Below are 25,765 nucleotides of genomic sequence, written 5' to 3' on the forward strand. Positions count from 1 at the left end.
TTAAATAAATATTAAAACTGCTTTAATTCTAGCCGGAATAAAACAAATAAGACTTTCTCCAGAAGAAAAAATATGACAGGAAACACTGTGAAAAATTTCTAAATCTGTTAAACATAAATTGGAAAATATAAAAATAAATAAATAAATAAAAACATCACAGGAGGGCGACACATTTTGACTTCAACTGTATTTAAAGACATTTTCATAGGTTTTGTGTTGATTTTGTGTGGGCTTTCTGATCAGCAGAAAACCCACAAGCCCAGTGAGGCTCCACAGCTGAAGCTCAAGCGCTGTTTTTACCTTTGTGTTGTCAAAGGCTAGCAGCAGTGTCCTTCCATTGGTCAGGAAGATCTCCATGGCGTTGTCTCTGAGCTGCCACCAGCGCTTGTGAACCTCCTTTATCTCCTCATACGTCCAGGAGAAAGAGGCCGGCTCCGTCTCTCCATGAGGACTCTGAGGGGAAAAACACATTATTACTGATTTACAGTTTAATGATTCTTAAAGTCCACATGAAGCGGAAGCTGCATCCATTTTTTTTATTTATTATTTAAACTGAATATTAGATGAGAAAACAGTGGGCGTGGCTTTTTTCTACAGCGAACTGATTGGATGTAGTTAAGTAGGCGTTTCATTCAGAAAGTTATTACAACCGAACAGACCCCTCCCGATCACCATTTCTGTTTGTTGTCAAAACTGACAGCTGGAGGGGCGTGGTTAAGTATGTTAGCCACGCCTACTACCTCAGAAAGATCTAATCTGAGAGTTTAACTGAAAACAAACAGGAAGTGCAGTGTCAGATTTCTATTATAAATGACAACGTCAAACTACTTTATTTGTCTTAATGACATGCACAGATGAATAGTTCAGCACATAGGAATGTGAGCTAACAACATCAACATGGTTAGTTTTAAGTTTTAATTTGTTTTTGATAACAGAATACAGTATCAATCAATCAATCCATCAATAAAGCACAGGGTCTCTACTATGAATATAGTGACAAATCAAGTCGGCTCTTAGCTCATCAGCTGAAACGTCAAATTACCCCCTGTATCATTTCTCAGATAAGGCAATTGAATCAAACATTAGTTAATAACCCAAAAGAAATCAATCATATTTTCTAAAGTTTTTACTCTTTGTTTTACACTTCTGAACTTCCTTCAGGCCTTAAAATCAATTTGCGAAAGTCTGTAATCTACACCCAAAAAGCAAATTCACGGTTTCTGCAGGTTTCATCAAGTCAAATTTAAGATTTTCCAAGACCCTTTTAAGACCGTTAAGAATGAAATTTTAGACGTATTTAACACAAAAAATGACGCAGTATTAGGAATAATATAATGATTTTTAGTTTTCCTCCACTGATTATGCAATTTAAAGGGGAATTTTCTGTAAAAATGTCTAACAGCTGTTGTCAATTGTAATAAACAATGTATACAAATATAAAAAGTAAGATTTTATTGAGATGCATTGGTGGTGGTTGGACATAGGTCATAATTTAGCTTTTTCCAAGTAAAGCTACTCAATCGGGCTGACCCGTTTAAAATGATATAAGACCTGCAACACAATATTTCAGTCAATTTAAGACTTTTTAAGGCCTAAAAAAATAGTTTTTGAAATTTAAGACGTTTTAAGACCCAGCAGACACCCTGATATTATTACATATCAGAATATCAAAGTAATATATATAATAGCATATTATAAATATATTCTGGTTATAACACGATAGATGAGGCTGTCATAACCAAACTCAAAGAAATTACCTGGTTATCGTGAGTCTCAGGAACATTTTCCTCCACAAAATACATCCCAGATTTTCCTGCAGAGCCATAACCAAAACAGATCAGGTTATTGGTCACAAAGACAACACAAGAGTCGGGTTCAGACTTTGGTTTTTCCATCTTACCCAGTAAGAGCTCTCCTGCTGTCTCTCTGGAGGGAGCCACACTTACGCACCTTCTTGTGAACCTAAGTAAATAGAAGATATGTTTTTGATTTATTCCAGAAGTTAGACATATCTGATATTTTATCTGTACTTTGAATGATGTTTTGTGAGCACCTGATGGGCTCACTGGTGGCTTTATCCTTCACTATAGATGAAGAGGAGTGAGTCTTGTCCTCAAACAGGAAGGCCAGAGGAGCCTTAATGGAATCTGTCAAAATAAAATCACAATCAAAAGCTCATTGCAATCAAGAAGCATTAATTACACCTAATCAATGTTTCTTCATTTTGACAAATCACTTAAAGTGGAACCATGGTAAAGTAATGGTATCAGAAAATCAAGTAACTGTATGATTTACATATTCATATACTATTGTGATAAGTCAATGTATTTCATGTCATTATATTATTCTTTCTTCTTGTCTGGTAATCTCAAAAAAAAAATAAAAAAATTACAATTATGAAAAAGTGTAATTTATTCAAGTTGATTATTTACTTGCTTATTTACACACTTTCCTTTTTGTAACTTTAATTTTCAATTAATTTACAGTTGAAGTCAGAATTATTAACCCCCCTGAATTATTAGCACCCCTGTTTATTTTTTTCCCCAATTTCTGTTTAATAGAGAGCAGATTTTTTCAGCACATTTCTAATCATAATAGTTTTAATAACTCATCTCTAATAACTGATTTATTTTATCTTTGTCATGATGACAGTAAATAATATTTTACTAGATATTTTTCAAGACACTTCTATATAGCTTAAAGTGACATTTAAAGGCTTAACTAGGTTAATTAGGTTAACTAGGCAGGTTAGGGTAATTGGGCAAGTTATTGTATAATGATGGTTTGTTCTGTAGACTATCGAAAAAAAAGTTAGCTTAAAGGGGCTAATAATTTTATCCCTAAAATTATTTTTAAAAAATTAAAAAACTGCTTTTATTCTAGCGGAAATCAAACAAATAAGACTTTCCCCAGAAGAAAAAATATTATCAGACATACTGTGAAAATTTCCTTGCTCTATTAAACATAATTTGGGAAATATTTCAAAAAGAAATAAAAAATTCAAAGGAGGCGAATAATTCTGACTTTAATTATTTACTTTCAAATCTACATATTTGTAGATTTTACTTTTATATTTGCTTATTATTATACTGCACATTCATAGGGTAATTTATTTATTAACTTTTTGTACCCATACCCCCTCTCCGAGGTCCTTAAAACTGAGCGTGAAGGGGAAGGGCTTAAAAATGTACTCCTATGAAATGGGACACCACTTTAGTTTCTAATTGTTTGCTTGATTTTCTACTCCTTTTTATTTACAATTTAAAAAAAAAAAAAAAAAACAAGGACAAAACCAAACCAAACAAAAACATAACAAAACAAACAAAAAACAAAACAAAACAATAAGACAAAGCAAAACCAACCAAACAAACAAACAAACAAACAAACAAACAAACACTGCAGCATAGAAATACAAAAAACAAAAAAACAAATCCAGATAATCTAGAAAAGCAGAATAAAACGAGCTGCTGCTGCTATAAAAATGTGTTGTTATTTTTCAGCTCATTCAGAGTGGCAGATACGCACCATCTAGTTTGCGACGGTCTTTGAGCAGATATTTGTTGGGGATGGTCAGGTAGCAGCGCTGGAGGCGTCTCCGCTCTCGGTTCGGGCCCTCGGTGGGGTCCAGCTGCCAGGAAGTGGGATAAGAGGACTGATCGTACCACACCGCCCTGTTCAGTGAGAAAGACAGCACATCAGATGGGTTTGCAAGAAACTTTATTAATTGAAAAAAACTAAAACTATTGATCAAAATAATTTTCACTAACAGAAAAAATAAATAAAAAATTCACATTAATGAAAAACTAAAACTAACAGTTGCTGACGAGCTAACTGAAATACAACACAACACAACACAATAAATACAATTGTTAAAATAACACCATAAACGGATTCCATTTCAAATTTAATTCATGCACTTTCAAGGGTCTGTGGTAGTTTTTAAGTAGTGTCCAGGCCTTGAACCCAGATGTCTGAAATTCAGAAGCAGAAGTCTAATGCACCCTTTTCACAACACTGTTACGATGCGTTTAACGGTCATCTGCATCTTGAACACTTGAAAGTTTTTGATATTTAGATTTTTTTTAAACATATGAACATTTATCTGTATTTACATATCTATTATATCATCTTTGCATTAAAATGACAAAATAATAATAATAATAAATTACCGGATGTGTGAGGTGTTTGTAATGCAGAGTCTAAGTGGACAGCATAAAAAATCAGACACAGGACCTTATACGCCTTGTTTCTATTTAATTATGAGATTTTAATGCTGCATTTTAATGACATTAAGCACTCATCTGTTTAAATAGCTTGTCAGATGGTCATCATAACCACACCTTTTAATGAACCAACACTTTTCCTAAAGATTTACAATAAAGACATATGGAATTTAAAATGATTTTAAAATGAAAAGATTTTAAAAGACAAATTAATTACATCATATATCACAACAAAAAATAAGAATCTGTTAAAAGTTTTAAATTAAAAATTGTGGCTTATTGAAAACCTATTGTCATTTATAGGGGATAAATAACAAACTGGCCAGTACATTCAACTTTCCTTCAGTCTGAATTTGGCCATTTGAATGATTAAAAATTCAAACAAAATAATAATAATAATAATAATAATAAAAATAACAACAACAATAATAACAATAATAATAATAATAATGTCGAGCTTCACAATTTTTCTAGCTTGTGTTGTAAAAAAGTACATTGAATATTCATGGATAACAACAATAGCCAAATTCGTCTTCAAATTCATTTTAATATGGGCCGCTTTTGGTGTTTCACATATTTTATTGGACTTTTTTTTTTTTTTCAAGAACAAGGTCCAAGATTTAGGATAAAAGTTACTTGTAAAATGTTTTTTCTCAATTTAAAAACATTACAGTAGTGAATGATGACTTCAATTATGTCAGATTATGTGTTTTCAAGCAGCTGGATGTTGGACTCATGAAAAATAATTGTTAGCATTGGCCAAAACCGATTAGCTGAAGTCACGACAGCCAACAGAGGATCCCACTTGGTCTTAAAGCCTTTATTGATGATTTATTTTCACTAATGAAGATGGAATAGCAGTCAAAATAGGGCAAATGAGCTCATGTATGAGACAAATTCTGGACCTTTGTCAGGGGTTTCAAACCACCCGAACCCCCCTTTACTACAGGCTTGTGACATTATTCTCTCTTCTGGCTGCCGTTTTATTTTTCCTTGTTTTAAAATTCTTGATAACACCATCGTGGAGTTTTTCTGTCATTATTTCAGCTAGTAGGATTGTACTCCAATTGTGTCTCCGATTCACTTCGCTTTAAGTTGACCAACTATGACGACTTCTAAAAAAAACACACAAACAAATGTAAAGAGTCCATAGTGCTGCTGTAAGCCGTACTGACCGGTCGTGTGTGAGCTGCTGGACGAGCTCCTGCCAGTGTCGACTAGCGCTCAGGTCAGTCTTATACAGGCCTCTAATGTGCTGCATGACCTTCTTCCTCTCCATGCCCTGCCTGAGAGACACGTTCTGAGTGATGTCCGCCGCGATCTTCGAGATGTCCTTCGACTTGCCATCCAGCCTCTGCAACAGGCTGAAGCACAGAATAGGAGAGCTCGGGAAAATAACCCAGGAGTGTGTGTGTGTGTGCATGTTTGGGTTTCATTCTGACAGTCTGCTCACCTCCTCTGTGTGTTGGACAGCTTCTTTTCCCAGGCTCCTTTGCTGGTTCTTGCCTCTGATTCATACTTTAGTTGCTCCTTTAAGAAGAGTACAACAGCTTTAGTTGAACATTAAAGGGGACTGTATTATGACAAGATCTCTAGAGTGTGTGTGTGTGTGTGTGTGTATATATGTGTGTGTGTGTGTGCAGTTTCAGCTCAAAATACCACACAAATAATCTTGTCCAACTCTCTGAAACTGACCCTTTTGGGCTTTGATCCTAATTGTGGTGTTTTGGTGACTGTCGCTTTAAATGCAAATGAGATTGTGCTCCTTTTCAAAAGAGGGCGGAGCTACAAATGCCTGTGTGTCAGCATAGTGGCAGATTCAAACAGGACTAATGTTAAAAAGCTGGTGGTGGTGTGTGTTTGGATCTGGCACCTCTTTGATGGCTTTCAGGAGGTCGGGTTTGGCTGGAGCGCTGGGTGGGATGCAGCGGTGTCCGCAGAGTTTCAGAGCCGTCATGAAGGTGTTTCCTGCCGCCTGCTCTTCTCTACTCAGGGCGTCTTTGTGATCGTGCAGCAGCTCGTACAGATACAGAGCCAGCTTGGGCCCATGCTATTAACAAACACAACACAAACACCAATCATTAGCAGAAGCTTTCCTCTGAGGAATTATAAGTGCTATTATAATAGGCAGGGGTTTTCCTGCATGGAGAATTACGAGACGATAACCTACATTAAATTTTGCAGACAGTCACGGATATCGACAGTCCACAACTGATGCTCAAGCACTGCTTATGTATTTCATTACATTTAATGTTAACCTTTTTAAATAAGATGTTTGTTTGTTTTTATACTTTATTGTCTTTATTTTTTGTGGACTCATGAGTATTTCAGCATAGCCTGATACAGAACAGAATTAAAAACATGCACAAACACGTCACTCGTATATTTTTGAATGGGGAAAAGTGTAACATTCAATATGGTGAATGAAGCCCCGCCTTCTAGTACAGGAGCCAATCAGTGATCGCTATATGGCGAATAAAGTCTGCCTTCTAATACAGGAGCCAATCAGAGATTGCTTTAGAAAAACAACTCTCCGGGGAGGGGCTCACACCAGACATGAGTTTCTGCAAATTTTGAGCGATACGAATATTTAGAAATGAACCTAAATAGACAGTCGTTGTTTAATTTTATTGGTTATTCGTAATATGGAATTTAATCGTAAGGTTGGCAAGCAGTTTTGGAGAATTTGATGTTTTCCCATTAAACAGAATGCCCAAGCATACTGCCCGAGAGGTGTTTCAAAGATGGCCGCCGAGTGAAATGACTGGCCTTAAAGAGACTTTGGCATTACTGATTAGTGTTCTGATTGACACTGAGTTTGAGCCTATACCGCCTGCATCGAGGGATTCTGTATCTTCTACCGGAGAGTAAGAGATTATAACATGGGAAGAGTACATGAGAAAGATCGCTCAGAAATCTTTTCGCTTCATTCAAAGTTCAAAGCTTGTACAGAGTCTGAGAGCTGCTTAAGGTTGTTAGTCCTATAAGTTTTGATTTCAAATTTGCAGAAGGATTTCCACACCATGTGGATAAACCATACCTGATGACACTCTCAAATACAGACTGATAAAAAAAGATAAAAACAATTCTTATCAACACCATAAAACCATAATCTAAGCAAAAAAATAAAGCCTTTGATGGAGTTTTTCAATTCAATTCAACTTTCTTTCTCTAGTGCTCTTACAATGTAGATTGTGTCAAAGCAGCTTCACATAGAAGATTATAGTAAATTGAAACAGTGTAGTTCAGTTTTCAGTGTAGAAGTTCAGTTTAATTCAGTTCAGTGTGGTTTAATAATCACTACTGAGAGCTCAAACACTGAAGAGCAAATTCATTGATGCGCAGCTCTACAGATCCCGAACCATGCAAGCCAGTGGCGACAGCGGAATAACAAACATTACCAATTGGCGAAAGAGGAGAATTAAAAAACTCAGTTGGGCACGACCATTTCTCCTCTGGCCAAACGTCTCGTGCAGAGCTTCACAGATCCAATTTGTGTCCCAAGTAAGAGATTTATCTATGTGCACTCCTAGATACTTGCATCTCGATAATGTTTTACTTGGTAAGATTACAAGAATTATACAAAACATGTTTGTTTCCTGTAGCAAATATTTAATTATCAGGATACAGATTCCTTATTTTGGGCAAGAAAAAAATCCTGATAATCTGAATCTATTTTATTTTGACAAAGCATATTGTAGTTATGATAAAAAAACAATAACAAAAAAGAGAGATTGGTAATAAAAAACTTCATAAAGTAAACATTTGCATTTAGGAATTTTGAAAATCACTGCAAATACTTTTACATTTGCAGATACAGAAGGAAATCCAGTACAGTTAGAGCAGGTGTGGGCAAACTTGATCCTGGAGGGCCGGTGTCATGCATAGTTTAGCTCCAACCCTATTCAAACAGACCTCCCTATTGACCTTATTCTCCGCTGACGAGCGGGCGCTGCCATTTGAATCTTTTTGGCACAAGACTTCTGGTCTCATTCACTTCCATTCATTTTTAGACATTAAAAACTGCTCGTTACGCTGCTTGATGTTGCAAACTGATATTTCCTTGTTATATTATTCTACTTGGTCTGTGTAGTCATGCAAACATTTGTTTGTAGAGCAAGTAGTTTGACCGTTTTTTGCCGTTTATTATTCCTTGTCATTTCTCCCTTAGGCGACTGAAATGGAAATTCTAAGACAATCGCGAAAACAGGCGCACTTCCGCATTTTAGAATAAGGTCAATAGAGTTCAAGTGATATTGAAGACACTGATTAGTTTGTTCAGGTGTGTTTGATTAGTGTTGGAACAAAACTCTGCAGGGACACCGGCCCTCGAGGATCAAGTTTGCCCATCCCTGAGTTAGGGCTACACGATATTGGAAAAACTGACATTGGGATAATTTGTATCTCTGCAAAATTCACAGTATATGTTCTATATCAGGGCGACGCAGTGACGCAGTAGGTAGTGCTGTCACCTCACAGCAAGAAGGTTGCTGGTTCGAGCCTCGGCTGGCTCAGTTGGCATTTCTGTATGGAGTTTGCATATTCTCCCTGCGTTGGCGTGGGTTTCCTCTGGGTGCTCCGGTTTCCCTCAGTCCGAAGACGTGCAGGTACAGGTGAATTGGGTAGGCTAAATTGTCCGTAGTGTATGAGTGTGTGAATGAGTGTGTTTGGATTTCCTAGTGATGGGTTGTGGCTGAAAGGGCATCCGCTGCGTAAAACATATGCTGGATAAGTTGGCGGTTCATTCAGGGACTAAGCCGAAAAGAAAATGAATGAATGAATGAATGAATGAAAATCAGCCTTAATATCCAGCATTTCTGAAATATTAAATCCTATCCCAATTCATTCACTCATTTATTTTCCTTCGCATTAGTCCCTTTATTCTTCAGGGGTCGCCACAGAGAAATAAACTGCCAGCATATGTTTTACACAGCGGATGCCCTTCTAGCTGCAATCCAGTACTGGGAAACTATCCCAAAACATGCAGAAATAAAATGTAAAAAATGAAATTAGATGTCAAGTACTTTAAGGAAGAGTTTTTGTTCCGAAAGCGCTGCCATTTCAACAAACTGCAAGAGGAGTCGATTAATATTCTCTTTTCCCTGTGAAACGGTGTTTCAGGCAGTGTTTATCCACATTTACTGAGAATTAGCAGCGGCTTGTTTTGTGCACACGTCTCTACAGTGCGTCTCTGAGGGTTAATGATCTTTTTATTGTCAGTGTGGAGTATAATGGAGAGAGCAGCAGTGAAACAGAGAGCACTGCTGCTATGGAAACAGTATCGTCAAGATGCTTCTCTGCTTTTTTTACAGAGGCAAAACAAGCCCAGCGAAATGTCACAGTCGTCTTCCTCCCAACAGAGGAAGCGTGCATGTATGCTGTCCTTTGATTGGATACACAAATCTGATAAGTGTCAGCAAATAAGCAAAGCAAAATGTCACGGCGTCTCCGCTCAGCGTGTAAAAACAAAAAAGCCATTTGTGTGTGTGTGTGTGTGTGTGTGTGTGTGTGTGTGTGTGTGTGTGTGTGTGTCTGACCTCGAGGCCGGGGCTGAGGCTTTCTCTGAGGATCTCGGAGTAGCTCTGCTCATGGACGAACTCTAGCGCCTCCTTCCTGTCCTCCAGAGGAAGTTCAGGACTGAGCGTGTGCACCAGCATGCGGCCGATCTGCACTCTGAATGTGTCTCGGCAGGACCAGAGGATTCGCCGCCACTGCTGACGAGGAGCGCCGCCACGACCAGTGCTGCCCTGAGGAAACACACCAGCATATAGACGCATCAGTGCACTGCTGTTTGTTTCTTTGCTTGCTTGTTTATTTGAATATTGGCACATCAGCAACTCATGGCTATTTCATGGCGAGATCAATATAGATAAAACATATCACATAATAATAACTTCAATAACAACTACATATTTTACTAAGAATCATACAAAATAGATACAAATGACAAAACTTCACATTAAAAACATGATATGATCATTCAGTTTGATTTTTGATTGGTTAAAGGGGACCTATTATACAAAAATCACTTTTACAAGAGGTTTAAACAGTTGTTTGGCAACAGTCTGGGTTTTTTATGTGTATTTTATGACAAATTTCTTTCGTTTTTTTAGGGCAGCAGTATCTCCAGCACAAAACGAGCCTCCAAAACTAAAGCTACCGGTCAGCTCACGATTCAGCAAACAACCAAGTAACAAATGGCTTATCCACCAACATCCAAGCCTGCTCTGGATCCGAACAGTGCAGTGTCCAAACAATAGATCCCGATCATCTGCAAAGATGCCTTTACAAGCTGTAAAGAAACCTGTGTTTTTGACACTAATCAAGACAGCAGAAGTCAATACAGTGGCGTAGCGGACGGGCCCGCACCGCAGGGGGGCCCCGTGTGATTAGGGGGCCCCACATCGTCGCGAAAATCCGGCAACCGCAATAATCAAACTCATGAGAACAACTGTGGTCAGAACCAAAGTTCACAGGTCTGTGTTCTCTGATCTCCTCTCAAGCGGACTACTTCATTCTGATTGCTTGCCGCCGAACCGCGTCAAGCCCGGTCATAGCTCATACCATAAAGTTGACTTGATTTCAACTCTCCTCGACGCCCACACAGAAGAAGACGCGCCGCGCTGGTCCTCGCCGCCGGTTCTCATTGAAAATGAATGACTTCTGGCTACTCTGATGCTCTCGCCGCTTTCGGTTTGTGTTCGCTCCTCAGTTTGTGAAAGCTTCCCTGCGTTGTCGCTCCACCCCGCCCCCTTTCCCGCTCCTCAGTTTGTGATCGCTCTGCAGTTTGTGAAGGCTTCCCCGCATTGTCGCTCCACCCCGCCTTCCTTCCCCGCTCCTCAATTTGTGATCACTTCCCCGCATCACACCACCCACCACCCCCACCCCCCCAACTGGGGGCCCCGTCAGTGATCGGTGCAGGGGGGCCTCCGCATTTTGCGCTACGCCACTGAGTCAATAATTATTTTAATCATTTAGCCTGGCATGTTTACTGCTCCAAAATATTTGACGTTTCTTATAATAAAATACATTTTGTGTTCAATGAGGGATAAAAGTTGTTGTTTTTACCAAGACATTTAAAAAAAGACTACATTATAAAGCAGTGATCACAATACCATGATATTTTTATCCAAGATTATCCTATACCAGCCCATGCCTAAACAGTGACAAATAAGAGTGGCTAACCAGGCCGATCTTTATGCCCTCCATCATCAGTCTGAGAATGTCCTTCCGGAAGCTCTTGATGTTTCCGGCTGGGATCGGGGTAGACGGAGTGGAGCCGTTCTCATCAGATGTCTGATCTCCTGCTGTTGGCATGGACATCGAGTGATCAGGAGACTCAGGGAAGTTCAGCAGGTCAAAGAAATCATGGCTGATGTCTGGAAAATAAAACCGCAGCATTAAGATGGAGATGTTAGTGCTTCTTGGAATAGTACGGATGTTTCATCGTCAAGTCATGTGAATTTATGTAAAATCTCAAGGCAGTATTTAACATTCTTCAGTTAAATATATGGTTTATAGTCAAAATTATCTGCCCTACTATATGTGATTTAATTTCTTTTCAAATAATTCTAGAGTGATTTTTAACAGAGAGAAGATTTTTCAACAGTTTTTTAAACAGTTCTTCATTTTTAATCTTTGCCATAAAGACAGTATATAAAAGTGTACAAATAGTTCAGCAAGATTCTAGTATTTAAATGACATTTAAAGGTTTAATTAGCATGATTAGATGAACTGGGCAAGTTATTGAACAACAGCGGTTTGTTCTCCAGCTAATCCAGAAAAATAATAATAATTAAATTAAATCTAAGAATAATATTGACCTGAAAATTATTTTAAAAAGTTAATAAATTATAAAAAAAATTGATAAACTGCTTTGTCAAGGAGAAAAAATATAATTGGAAATATTGCGGAAAAATGTCCTTGCTCTGTTAAATATCATTTGAGAAATATTTGAAACTATATGTAATTTTGCACATCGTTTTTGTCATTTATTTATTTTTTAAATGGTAAAACTAATAGTATTTTCCCCCTTTTTCGCACATAAGCTGAAAAAATAAACTAAATAAAATTGAGAATTATATAATTTTCCTAAATATTTACATTTTCTTAAAGTTTTCTATGTATTTTTAATTATTTCAGTTAAAATTAAGTTTATAAGTTAAAAAATGCATTTCATTTCATGGTTATTAATGTAAAAACTATATTTAACTTGGTAAATATGGTTGTATTTACTCATAAGACTGTCAATTTATACACAAAAACTGAAAAATGACAGCCTTGCTCTAGTCCAAATATCTAAAACATTATTAAATCAAGATGCATTTTCCAGACAAGTAAAAAATTTTGTCTTGTTTTAAGAAATATTAAGCAAAAGAATCTGCCAATGGGGTGAGCAAAATAATCTTGTTTGTTTTGAAATAAATGCATTGGCAGATTATTTAGCTTGTATTAAAGGAACTATTTTCTTATTATTTCTGAAAACGAGACAACTTTTCTTATTGTCTAGAAAAAGCTTCTTGATTTAAAAAGAAATTAGGACTAGAAACCAAAAAAACCAGTGTTTAACATGGTAGTACCATGATATTATAGTAGGCTGTATTAATGTGGTTGATAATCAGGGTGTGAATTTTACAATGACAATCGGGAGGGTCAACTATTCCGTAATGTTAGATTATGTAAAACATGCGTCAGTGAATCAAGTTCCTTTAATAATAAAGTGTATTTATGTATTGAGGGATATTTAGTGTATTCTGATGTACAATAACATCTGATTAACTTTGTCAGAGCACACTGTAGATCAAACTATATCATCTATCTCACTTGACTTTACTTTTCAGCTCTGTGCAGAAACAAACATCTATTTTACAAGAAAAGTGTCTTGTGAATATTTTCTATCGGCGCTCTACATCTGTCGGTTTCAGACTGTGAATGGTTTATTCCCACATAGGCTGATTGGCGCGATTATGCATTGACAATGTTATGAATCATTGTAGGGGTGGTCAAATCTACAATTATGTCATCGGCTATTCATTCATGTCATTTTCATCCACTTTTCCGGGGCCGGGTTGAGGGGCAGCAGTCTTAGTAGGGAACCCCAAACTTCCCTCTCCCCAAACACTTCCTCAAGCTCCTCTGGAGGGATCCCGAGGCATTCCCAGGCCAGCTGAGAGACAGTGTTCCCACCAGTGTTCTGGGCCTTCCCCGAGGCCTCCTGTCAGTGGGACATGCCCGCTAGGTAGGCATCTAACAGATGCCGAGCCACCTCAGCTGACTTCTCTGGATGTGGAGGAGCAGCTGCTTTACTCCGAGCTCCTCCCGGGTGTCAGAGCTCCTCACTCTATACATAAGGGCTGCCTGCCACCCTGTGAAGGAGACTTATTTCTGCTGCTTGTATCAGAGATCTTGTCCTTTCGGTGATGACCCAAAGCTCAGGACCATAGGTGAGAGTAGGAATGTAGATTGACCAGTAAATCGAGAGCTCTGCATTTCAGCTCAGCTCCTTCTTTACCTCAACAGACCGTTACATCGACCGCATTACTGCTGCACCAATCCGTCTGTCAACCTCCTGCTCCATCCATTCCTCACTCGTAAACAAAAACCTCAAGATACTTGAACTCCACCTGGGATAAGGACTTTCCCCCAACCTCCAAGCCACCTTTTTCCGATTGAGCACCATGGAGTTGCTGATTCTCATCCCAGCAGTTATCTACTATTTTCATTATTAATATTATTATGTGAGATACAGATCAGGGAAAATTATTTCTCACTAAAGGGCTGACCCACCCATACATCTTGTTTTGACGTCCATTGTTAATTTGACCCCCCAAACCCCCCTTGTAAGTGGCACCCTGATGGTAATGTTGTGGCAGATTTCCTATACCTTGATAAATGAGTCTGTTGACAGCCAGGACCACCAGTCTCTGCATTCTCTGGATGAGCTCGGTCTCGCTGGCTCTGATGGGGTTTTCTTGACTCATCCTGCGCTGCATCATCTGTGTCAGCTCATCACTGGCTACAGAACGCATGCGGGTCAGCAGAGAGTCCGACTGGGCCAGTGTGAAGCGTCTACGACCTGAGAAACACACAGAGAACATCATGCAGACTGGACTAAAGAAACCGTGAAGAGCTGAGCTTTAACTCACATTATCCCACCACACACACAGAAAGACACACACATGCAGATATTAACATGAGAAGAGGTTAGAGTCGTCTGATCAGCATTTACACCCAGGATTTAACATGCATCCTTTTTGTTATAATATAATAAATACAGCACACAGCATATAAAGCTTTGCTTACTTTGATATTTAGTCTAGTTTCTAGTCTAAATGTAGAGACATTCTTAAATTAAGAAGTTTTTTCTAGACAAGCAAAATTATTGTCTAGTTTTCAGAAATAATGAGACAAAACGAAGTAAGTTTTTCCTTAAAACAAGTCAAATAATCTACTGAAGGGGTGAGCAAAATAACCTTGCTTTTCCTTTTGACATAAGACTATTTTGCTGACCCCATTGGAAGATTATTTGATTTGTTTTTAGGAAAATTTAGCATATTAATGGCAAATATTTGGCTGAATTGTGGCATATTACTTTTTGAAAACAAGACAATGGGCCCTATCATACACCCGGCGCAGTGTGGCGCAAGGCGTGACGCAGTAGTCTTTTAGTAGTTTAAGATTGGCGCAAGAGTGGTTTTGAGGCATTGCGCTACGCTGTTTAAATAGCAAATGCATTAGCGCTCATTTTTGCGCCCATCTGGTCTAAAAAGGAAGGTGTTCTGAGGCGGACTGCTGGCGCGTTGCTATTTTGAGAAACTATAATAGATTTTTCATTAGACCAAAACAAACCCGGTCTGAACTCCGGCACAGAGTTGCGCCTCGCTTACACACTGCTTAATACACACAAGAGAGCAATAGGCAAATATCTTTACATATGAAAAAATGTAAATATTAAGGATATATATAGGATATAATAAGAATAGATATAGGATATAAATATAAAGGATTAAAATATTACAAAACATATTATTTTCTAGCCTACATAAATATGAAAAATCACTGCTTTTATGTCTTCTTCATCTCGGGGGGCTTTTTCAGTTCATTCATAACAATTTGCTTTTGTATAATGTTATTATTATTAGCAGTATTATTTATTATATCCATATTTATATTTGTTTTAGTAAAAACAAGCTTAGATTTGCCAACCTGTCAGGTTTTAGACCATATGGGGCACAGCATGTGTTTTAGGATATAACTCAGCGTTTTGAGCACATTTTGCTATTATTATTCATTTATTCGTTTGCTAGAAATTAGAACTGAATTTAGAAACAGTTTTGAAATGAATATTTGTGCTTAACAAACAAAAGTATTTATTTATTAAGAAAATAAACTCAACCCTTTTAGCTGATTTCCCGTCCTTAAATTAGCAAAAAGGCGTCCTGACACGCCCTGAAAGCATTTGCGCCCTGCGCTTTGCGCATGGACCGTAAAATAAAGCCCAATATGTCAATAAAACACGACAATGAGTAATTAAACATACTGTATACAAAAATAAATGGCTATAATACAGTTAAACAGTATATATTATGAGAACTGGTAAGCTTTCAGTGTTGTTTAGGGCAGTGTTTCTCAACTGGTGGGTCATGACCCAAAAGTGGGTCGCAGGAACACTTTTTTTAGTGGGTCGCGGATTGTGTGGAAAAAAAACAACAACAAAAGTTAAAATTTGTACTTATTTTGCTTATACCGGACTCTTATTTTAAAATGCGTGCGTGACAACCCTACCGTTTGACGTGAAATTTCATTTAATTATTGCAACAAATATGTCGAAGCGCAAGTACGACCCCCAATATGTAAAGTATGCATATTTATATATATATATAGACGACATTTAGAAACGAGAAAACATGTTTTGTTAACAGTTTATTATTAACAGTATTTGTCGTTTTTATTTTGTATATATATATAATTTATATATAATTTATATAATTTATTATATGTATATAATTTGATCCATTTTGTTAAATTACAGCAATAAAACATTATTTATTTGTAAGTCTTGGTGAATTTCTTATGATGTATCTGTCACTACATGTTTATGTTAACAAATGAATACAAATAAAGTATAATTCCTAAAGTTGTATTAAAATTCCTAAAAATTTGGGCCGCGGCTTGATGACCATGTAAACATGTGGGTCCCATGGCCAAACCAGTTGAGAACCCCTGGTTTAGGGAGCGTTCCTGTTAAAACTCATTAAGATATAATAGTTGATGCTGTAATTAAATAAACACCACCATTCAAAGTTTGCAATAGGTACTGATGTCGCAAAGGATGCTTTATTTGATCAAAAATACAATAAAACCGTAATATCAGGGGTAAAAGTTTTTTAGTAATGATGTTTTTTTATTACTGGAATTATATTTAAAACGTCATTTATTCTGTAAAGCTGGATGCTTTGTGATCCTTCAGAAATCCTTATAATATGATGATCTGATGATCATGGCACATTTATTATCAGAATCATTGTAGTACATCATTTTGAAAAGACCCTGATAGATTTGATTCTCTGACAGGAAAGCGTACTGTAATGAATTCAGCAGAACGTGCCGTTTAGAACGCAAATGATCTGCAACATCACTTAAAGTGTTGGGTTTTGATCAATGTAATGCATCCCGGACTAATCAGAGACAGTTTCCTTCAGAAATGCAGTAAACTGATGATCAGCAGATGGAGGTTAATGTCAGGTGTAAATGAGAGAGATTCAGATGATGAACAGAGTTACACAACAAGAGCTGCTGCAACTCACAACACACTCCACTGTACTGATCAGTCTCAGCTCACTTGTGTTGAACCACACACACTCTCAGACATACACACACTCTCGCACACACAGACTCCTCAAACACACTCCTAACACACTATCTGGCATGCACAAGCACACACTCTCACACACACAAACTCTCTCTCTCTCTCTCACACACACACGCACGCACGCACGCACGCACGCACACACGCATGCACGCACGCACGCACGCACGCACGCACGCACGCACAATTATGCATGCAAACACACTCTCGCATGCGCAGACTCCTCACTCACACTCCTAACACACTCTCTCTCACGCGCACACAAACTCTCTCTCACACACACTCACATACACACACTCTATCTCACACAGAAACACTCACACAAACTCTCACACACACTCATGCATGCAAACACTCTTGCACACCCAGACCCCTCACACACACTCCTAAAACACTCTTTCACGCAGACGCAAGCTCACACACTCTAACTCTCGCACATACTCTCCCTTACACAAAAAAACACACTCTTTCTCTTACACACACACACACACACACACACACACACACACACACACACACAAACACACACACACACACACACACACACACACACACACACGCACATACATGCTTGCATGCAAACACACTCTTGCATGTTCAGACTTCTCACACACACTTCTAACACACTCTCTCTCTTACGCACACAAACTTACACTCCCTCTCTCGTGTGCACACGCTCTCTCGTGCACACACACTTTATGGCACATGCAAACACTCTCACACATGCTACATATTTGCTTGCATGCAAACACACTCTTGCATGTTCAGACTTCTCACACACACTTCTAACACACTCTCTCCCCCCCCCACACACACACACTCACTCACTCACACTCTCCCTCTCTCTCTCTCAATCACGTTTACACACCCTCTCTCTCCGTTATGCGTGCACACCCAGCCACACACACACACACACACACACAGACACACACACACAAACACACACACACACACACACACACACACACACACACACACACACACACACACACACACACACACACACACAGACATACAGACATACAGACATACAGACAGACAGATAGACAGATAGACAGATAGATAGACAGACAGACAGACAGACAGACAGACAGACAGAGGCACCGGTTCTCCAGGACACCGGGCAGATGAGCAGCACACACATGCTTGTATCAGTTCTGCACACACTCATCATCTGCGTCTGCAGCAGGATGTTGGGGTGTGTGTGCAGAAGCGCTCGCCGGCTACCTGCGTCTGAGGGGAACGTGTAGGAGTTTGACCCGGTAGGGGAAGGGAGAGGGGAATCCTGGGACAGGAAGCTGAACGGAGAGGGCAGAGGGATCAGGCCGTACGAGCAGTAGTGCTGCCGGGGGATACGGGGGATTATGGAGTCTTTCAGCCCCATTGAACCTTGGGAGGAGCGTGAGGGGAGGTGAACATACAACACAAACACATGATCATGACACACACACACAGCTGATGATTAGACAAGAGCAATGAAGACCAAACACATGAACATGAGCAAGTCATACAAACACACAGATGCAAAATCAAGTCCAATCGTGATAATGAGAACAAGAAAAACTCAATTACTAACAAATGAGTGCACTCAAAAAATGATGGGCTGTTTTAATATGGACAGTGTTGGGTTTGTTTGTTTGTATATAAAGTATACAAACAAACCCAATAATTAAAATATCGGCCCCTATCAAACACCCGGCGCAATAAGGTGCAAGACGTGTTTGGCGTGATTTCTTGCTATTTTCAGACCAGTGCAACAGTAATTTTCACGTTTTGCACCACATTGTTTAAACAGCAAATCCATTTGGCCACTTTGTGGACTCGTGGGTGTGCTGGTCTGAACAGGAGGTGTGTTAAGGTGCATTGCTGGCTCGTTGCTATTTTGAGGAACTGAAATAGACCTCACCATTGACTAACCAGTTATGCGCCAATGCAGGTCTAAACTCTTACACATTACTGAATACACACAGGATGATCAGCAACACACTAATATCTTTAGATGAAACAATTAAAGGATTAAAATGATTCAGTAATGATGATTTTCTACATCAATATAAACAGCACTGCCTACATGCCTTCTCCACCTCGGGGGGCTTTTTCAGTTTATTCATGACAATCTGCATCTGTATAATGTTATTATTATTAGCAGTATTACTTATTATATGCAGATTTATATTTGTTTTAATAAACACAAGTGTAGATTTGTCCACCTGTGGTGTTTTGGAGACGTCTGCATCACAATATGGGGCATAAAAACAGGACGTGTGTTCGGATATAACTCAGTTTTCTGACCACACTTCATTTTTATTGTTCACTTATTCCTTTGCTGGAGATTAGAACTGAATTTGGAAATAGTTTTGAAGCAAATCTTTGCGCTTAACAAACAAAATTAAACATGTAGGCTAATGGATGTGTTCAGTGGAGTGAGTTCCCACCGTTTCCTCACTCCAGTAAAGTAAAGGAGTAAAGTAAAGAGAAAGTAAAGAGGCTGAATGGAGGAGGCTCATTCTTTATTCTCGTGCTGCAGATGCTCTTTTTAACTGTTTTCTCGCTAGTTAAGCGTTCAGTTTTTACACTTACAAAGTTGCCATGTAAACAGCAAATGCACCATGACGTGACGCAACAGACACTTAAAGGGAATGTGAGATGAGACTTTGATTGGTTTAATGCAGGTTACACTCAAAACACACCCAGAACTCATTAGGAGAATAAGCACCACCCTGTTAGACCATGCGCCTGGGGTGCAGAGCATTTTCCCTTAAAATAGCAAAAGTGGATTCGGACACTCTCCTAATGCTATTGCACCATGAGCTTTAGACTTTGTGCCTAGATCATAAGAAAAGAGCCCAAAATTTTTTTTAAATGCCATTTTTCACCCAAAGTTGGGTTTGTCCATATTTGTCCCAATGTTAAATGATGAAACTTATTAAATTTATAAATTTAAGTGGACACTATAATGTTTAATTAATTGTAATAAAAACTATAATATTATATTATCATACTAAAATTATAACATAACTATAAATCACAATATTCAAGTTGAATTTCATTTTTATATAAAGGGGACCTAGAATGGCGCTTTTTACTAGATGTAAAATGTGTCCCGAGAGTGTGTGTGTGTTTGTGTGTAGCTTCAGCTAAAAATACCACACAAATAATGTTGTCTAACTCTCTAAAACTGACCCTTTCAGGCTTTGACCCTAATTGTGGCGTTTTGGTGACTGTCACTTTAAATTCAAATGAGATTGTGCTCTTTTCAAAAGAGGGCGGAGCTACAAATGCCTGTGTGTCAGCATAGTGGCAGATTCAGTGCAAGTCAGTTGTGCATGTGCGCTTCATGCTTCTGTCAGTCTATGCAGACTCCTGTCGCTGTTCATTTGTGCTTCATCTAAAACTCCACATCTATAATCCTCTTAGTCTATGCTGACATTATCTTCAGCAGCTCAAACACTCTAGTGGCTAATGGACGGACAGCTGCTTCTCACTCAGGGCTGCTATTTATGCTAATGAGGGAGATATGGGCACAAGTGGGCGGGGCTTTCCCCCTCTGATGACACGTACAAAGGGAGAATGTCAATCAAATTGTTTCTGCTTCAATCAAGTCTGATGATGAAGAAACTGAATTAATTAATTTTCACGATTAGATGCTGGTTATATTCACACACGGTGTTTAAACCCCTTATAAAAAAGATTTTTTGCATAATAGGTCACCTTTAATCTTGTAAATCACTTCAGTAAACCTAACCCACCAAAAACACTTCAAGCTATAAAGCGTCTCACCTGCGATGCTTTTGCGTTTCTGCTGCAGAGCGTGGTGTGGTGATGTGGGCACATGCACATAACTGCCGGACTTCTGAGGGTCCTGATTGGCTGTGGTCTTAATGAAATCAATCGCTGCTTGAATCACGCGAAACTGCAAGGCCAGGGCCATTTCTGAAGAAGCAAATCACAACAGAACATATCAATCTAATCCTGTGACATTATGTTGAACAGATTCAGGAATATTTTACAGTATTTCCTATACATTTTTTTCTTTTGGAGAAAGTTTTATTTGTTTTATATTTCGGCTACGCGGTAAAAAAATAAACGTTATTTTACAGGTAATTGTCTGTATTATTATTTTTTTTACATAATTTTCCAGGTTTTTTTCATTATACAGTGAAATAGCTGTAGTTTTACAGATATTTTGTGTAATAAAAAAATTCTCACATTAAATTTACAGTTATTGCTTGTAATTTGTATTACGTTATTTCTCTGCTTTTTAAAGGAAATTTTATGTATTTTTAAAGAGTAACACTTAATTTTACGTTAATATTTACAGATTATTCCTGTAAAAATAGAGAAACAAAAATTTAGTCAAATTGTTTTTTAGTGAAGATAGTAAACATATCAAGATTATCATGAGGTTAATAAAGTGAAACATTAGCCTATTGTTTGTAGGCTGCATATAATGCATGCATTGTAAACTATGAAATGTTTATTTTACTACTCTAACAATGTTGCTGCGAACTGTGACGATCACCAGTGATCTAGCAGCTGCGGATTGCTGGAAAACTACACAGTACACACGTTACTTTAACGAACTACAACTCCCAGCATGCACCTCACACATCCGGGTTCCTAATTCTTACTGATTACACACACAGTCAGAAGATTGTTATGGCCTGATTTCAAGGATTTTAAACTCAGCACACACAGACACATCGTATCTGAGTCTAAAACTGTTTAGTAAGCACTACGACGCGGTTTTCCTTCCCTTGCCGTGTTCGACCCCTTTATTTTTTTGCGCCTTTACGCTTGGGATTATCTGTATGCACCTGTTTGTTCCTGTTTCAACCTTTAATTGCAAGATGATTCTGTTAATAAAGCGCTATTTAATCCTCAACTTCTGCAGCGTTCTCACATGACACTAACCTTGTTTCTTTTGTTAAAAGATGACCAAATGTGTTATTTGTAAAAAAGAAATAAATAATTAGATAGATAACAGTTTTGTATTTTCTCAAGAAAATTGTTTTGGAGTTTAACCTACAGTTATATTTACAGTGTTTCATGACAACAGCAATTATTTTGTACCTAAACTTTTTTTCAATCATTCTTTACAAAAAAAACAAAAACAATTCTTCCAGTTTTAAAGGCATGTTAAAAGAGAAAAATTTGATGCAATATTTGGATTTCATGCATAATTACATAAATTAATCTGTATAATAACATTAATAACCTACATAATTACAGTAATCATCCTTATATTCACATTAACTATCTGTATAATTACATTGATAAATTATACATTTACAATAATAATTTGTAAAATGACAGTAATAATCTGTGTAATTGCAGTTAAGATCTGTTAAATGACAGTAATAACTTGTAATAATGGAACAAGAAATGACAGATTTTTACAGATTATCTACATTTTTTTAAAAAAATTGTACGTTTTTTTTAGTGTAGAATAAAAGCAGCTTTTAATTGTTTTAAAGTCATTTTAAGGTCAATATTATTAGCCCCCTTAAGAAATATTAGTTTTGGATTGACTCCAGAACAAACGACTGTTTTACAATGACTTGCCAAATTACCCTAACTTTACCCTAATTACTCTAGTTAAACCTTTAAATGGCTGTGTAGAAGTGTCTTGAAGAATATCTAGTCAAATATTATTTACTGTCATCATGACAAAGATAAAATAAATCAGTTATTAGAGATGAGTTATTAAAGCTATTATGTGCAGAAATGTGCTGAACAAATCTTCTCTCCGCTGAACAGAAATTGGGGAGAATATACAGGAGGGCTAATAATTCAGGAGGGCTAATAATTGTGCCTTTAACTGTATATTGTAATGTATATGATACAAAAGCTTTAGTTTTCGTTTACCCTGTGTGCGGCGAACTTTGCTGGTTTGCATGTAGCCCAACAGTGTGATCAAGTCTTCAATGATGCGGAAGTACTGAGATCCAGAAGAGCTGCAGGAGTGTATGGTGACGGCCACCAGCAGCTGCTGAATGTCACACACCACCAGCCTGTAGTCATTCGGAGGAATCCTACACAGCCAACATACAGACAAAACATCCCTCAGATTCATCTTTAATATGTGAGAATATGAAATGTGTTAAATTAACCAGTAATAACAACGCAGAAAACATTTATCAGGTGAAATTACACACACAGTTTCTGCTCTAAAAAGAGTTTTTGTTAAATTAATAATTACTTGCTTCAATACTTCACACCTACTTCAATTAATTAATTAAAAGTTATATAATGAGTCACTAAGCTCTGAGAGAGGTCTGCTCATGCAGGCTGAGAAACAGAAGTTTGATCTACTCTATCTAGGGAGCATTACCCGTTCTCCAGGCCGTTGAGGGTGGAGAGTGTGTTGAAGAGCACGTAGAGTAAGCCGTGGTCCAGCAGGATGTCGGCCAGCTTCGGGCAGGCGTTGAGGAGCTGCAGCAGCAGACACAGGCCATTGTGCACCAGTGAGTTCTCATACAGAGAGTTCTCCAGCAGACCCAGCACTGGGATGATACAGCGCTTCCTGAATGGAGAGATGTTCTCCATATCCTCCAGATCCAGACTGAGGGAATAGAAAATACTGCTCGTCACTCAATGACATACATATACTCAAGCTAATTTATTGACCTTATTGACAGCCATTAGAATCTTTTTGGCTCCAGACTTACACTTTCATTGATTTTCAGACGTTAAAAATGGCTTGTTAATGTTGCAAACTGATATTTTCTTATTACATTGGTCTACTTTATATGTATACGGTGAAAATACAGTGCATCCCTAGTTTTCATACTCACTCTTCCTCGAGACCGACCGGTCGTCCGAACAGCATCTCCAGGAAGCACTCCAGCAGCCCCTGTGAACCCTGGTGCTGGTACAGCTGATTGGCCAGCAGTGAGAAGCCGTGGTTCTTCAGGAACTTCTCCTTCTGCTCTTTCTGAGCGCGGCTGAAGTAGGCGTCCAGGAGCTACGGGAATACATGGACAGGTTTGTGTATCCAAGCATGACCGAGAGAAGACATTAAAATAAAGCTAATATCAATGGATCAGAGCAGCATATAAAGGGGATTATTAGTCAAAGCAGGGGTTCATCATATCAGATGAGATACGCAGACAGAGACTGTCAGTAATCAATCTTCATTTTACCACACTCTCCTTTGTGTCATATTCATGTTTTTAAAAATCTCACACTATAATGCCTTTGAAATGAAATAGTGAAGTAAAAACGTCAGCAAGAAGCAGAAGACTTTAAGCTGAGCATTTACAGCTGAAACAGAATATACTGTAGCTAACACCATATTCTTAGATTTTATTGGTTGGCATTCCTTCTAAAGCCTCCTTTCCACTGCACACGACAAACGACAAGCGGAAGTCATTCTTTCCAATGGAGAGCAGTCCGGGAGCTGCGTTGAGTTCCGATCATCTCCGTATGCGGAAAATTCAGATCCAAATTGAGCTGCGGATCCGTTTAAATATTTGAACTCCTGCAACTAGACCGTAGGCGACCTGCCGACCGGATATGATGTATTCCAGTGTTGTCCACGCAGATCCGTGCGCGCGAGATGAGAAATAGGAGTTTATTTGGTTTTGGAATTAAAAAAAGTCTATATATATATATATATATATATATATATATATATATATATATATATATATATATATATATATATATATATAAAACTTTTCTGTTCATAAATGTGAGAAAGTAATAAAAATATATATATTTAAATGTTGTCTCCACATTCCCTCCAATATTTTAGCGGTCTATGAGTTTCTAGTAATTATACATCCATTAATTTCAGACACCGTGAGAATCAGCTTCTCCCCTGTTGTGCACGACAACACTGAAAATACTGTGCGGCTGCCACAAGGGGGCGTATTCCGACAGTCCTGTCCAAATGTTGTGTGCAGTGGAAAGGCGGCTTAACATCAAGAGGTGTAGTGAATTTGAGTTAATGGGTCAGTCTTATCACCATCTCTGCAGCTGCGTAATCTTGGTGTTCTCCTGGACTCCCAGCTTAGTCTGAAGCCTCATTTTAAACATTTATCTAAAACGGCCTTTTATCATCTTGGAAATATAGCCCGCTTACGTCTTTTCCTCTCGAGGCCTGATGCTGAAAGACTAGTCCAAGCTTTTATCACATCTTGCAACTCTCTGTTCAGGGGGTTACTAGCTAATTCTCTCAAGTTTTTATAATACATCCCAAATTCTGCTGCAGGTGTGTTGACGCATATATCATGTCAGTCTCACATCACTCCTATACTCCAACAGGGGCTGCTCACTGGCTGCCTGTCAAGTCTCGTATTGGTTTTAAGACATTGATTTTAACATATAAAGCATATAAATGGTTCTGCTCCAGGTTACATTTGTGACTTGTTATCCATTTCCTCTGCCTCTCGCTGTCTATGCTCTGCCTCTGGTTCTACACTGTTTCAGCCTCGCTGCAAACTCCGCACCACGGGAGGCAGGGCGTTCTCTTTCCGTGTCCCCAAACTGTGGAATGCTCTTCCCACAAACATTAGGAATGCTGGTTCTTTGGACGGTTTTAGGAGCTACTTAAAACTCATCTTTTTAGGACTGTTTTTAATTTGTGATATCTTTTATTCTTACTGTGTTTTTTACTGTATTATTTTTATTATTTTATTATATGCTTTGTTATTTTTACTTTCTTGTA

The 25,765-nt window shown here is 38.1% G+C and overlaps 1 protein-coding gene and 1 long non-coding RNA gene across 7 annotated transcripts in view; one reads left to right on the top strand and one right to left on the bottom strand.

Annotated features, from left to right (window-relative positions):
* lyst (lysosomal trafficking regulator) overlaps nt 1-25,765 on the bottom strand; it is a 197,837-nt gene that overhangs the window by 52,283 nt on the left and 119,789 nt on the right. For 4 of the 5 annotated variants that reach the window (XM_087279768.1, XM_087279769.1, XM_087279770.1 and 1 more), the window contains 15 exons: nt 23,889-24,058; nt 23,426-23,656; nt 22,960-23,126; nt 20,872-21,024; nt 14,107-14,298; nt 11,409-11,602; nt 9,761-9,970; nt 6,097-6,273; nt 5,677-5,753; nt 5,399-5,587; nt 3,526-3,671; nt 2,054-2,147; nt 1,901-1,962; nt 1,758-1,813; nt 301-453 (listed from right to left, as the gene is read on the bottom strand). In XM_087279768.1, coding sequence (XP_087135894.1) covers nt 301-453; nt 1,758-1,813; nt 1,901-1,962; nt 2,054-2,147; nt 3,526-3,671; nt 5,399-5,587; nt 5,677-5,753; nt 6,097-6,273; nt 9,761-9,970; nt 11,409-11,602; nt 14,107-14,298; nt 20,872-21,024; nt 22,960-23,126; nt 23,426-23,656; nt 23,889-24,058 — 2,271 coding nt within the window. Of the gene's footprint in view, nt 1-300; nt 454-1,757; nt 1,814-1,900; nt 1,963-2,053; nt 2,148-3,525; nt 3,672-5,398; nt 5,588-5,676; nt 5,754-6,096; nt 6,274-9,760; nt 9,971-11,408; nt 11,603-14,106; nt 14,299-18,318; nt 18,481-20,871; nt 21,025-22,959; nt 23,127-23,425; nt 23,657-23,888; nt 24,059-25,765 lie in introns of all 5 variants that reach the window. The other variant, XM_087279772.1, reaches the window with a different exon arrangement.
* LOC147841223 (uncharacterized) lies at nt 6,534-11,292 on the top strand. 2 transcript variants are annotated; one of them, XR_015506500.1, is made up of 4 exons: nt 6,534-8,069; nt 8,585-8,935; nt 9,183-10,559; nt 11,178-11,292. It is a non-coding gene; the product is annotated as an uncharacterized LOC147841223 (long non-coding RNA). The 2 variants fall into 2 exon arrangements; XR_015506499.1 differs by lacking the exon at nt 11,178-11,292 and having other exon boundaries at nt 9,183-10,566.

The sequence above is a fragment of the Danio rerio genome, chromosome 13 (genome assembly GCF_052040795.2).
Source record: "Danio rerio strain M-AB ecotype USA chromosome 13, GRCz13ab, whole genome shotgun sequence".
In the NCBI taxonomy this organism is placed as follows: Eukaryota; Metazoa; Chordata; class Actinopteri; order Cypriniformes; family Danionidae; genus Danio; species Danio rerio.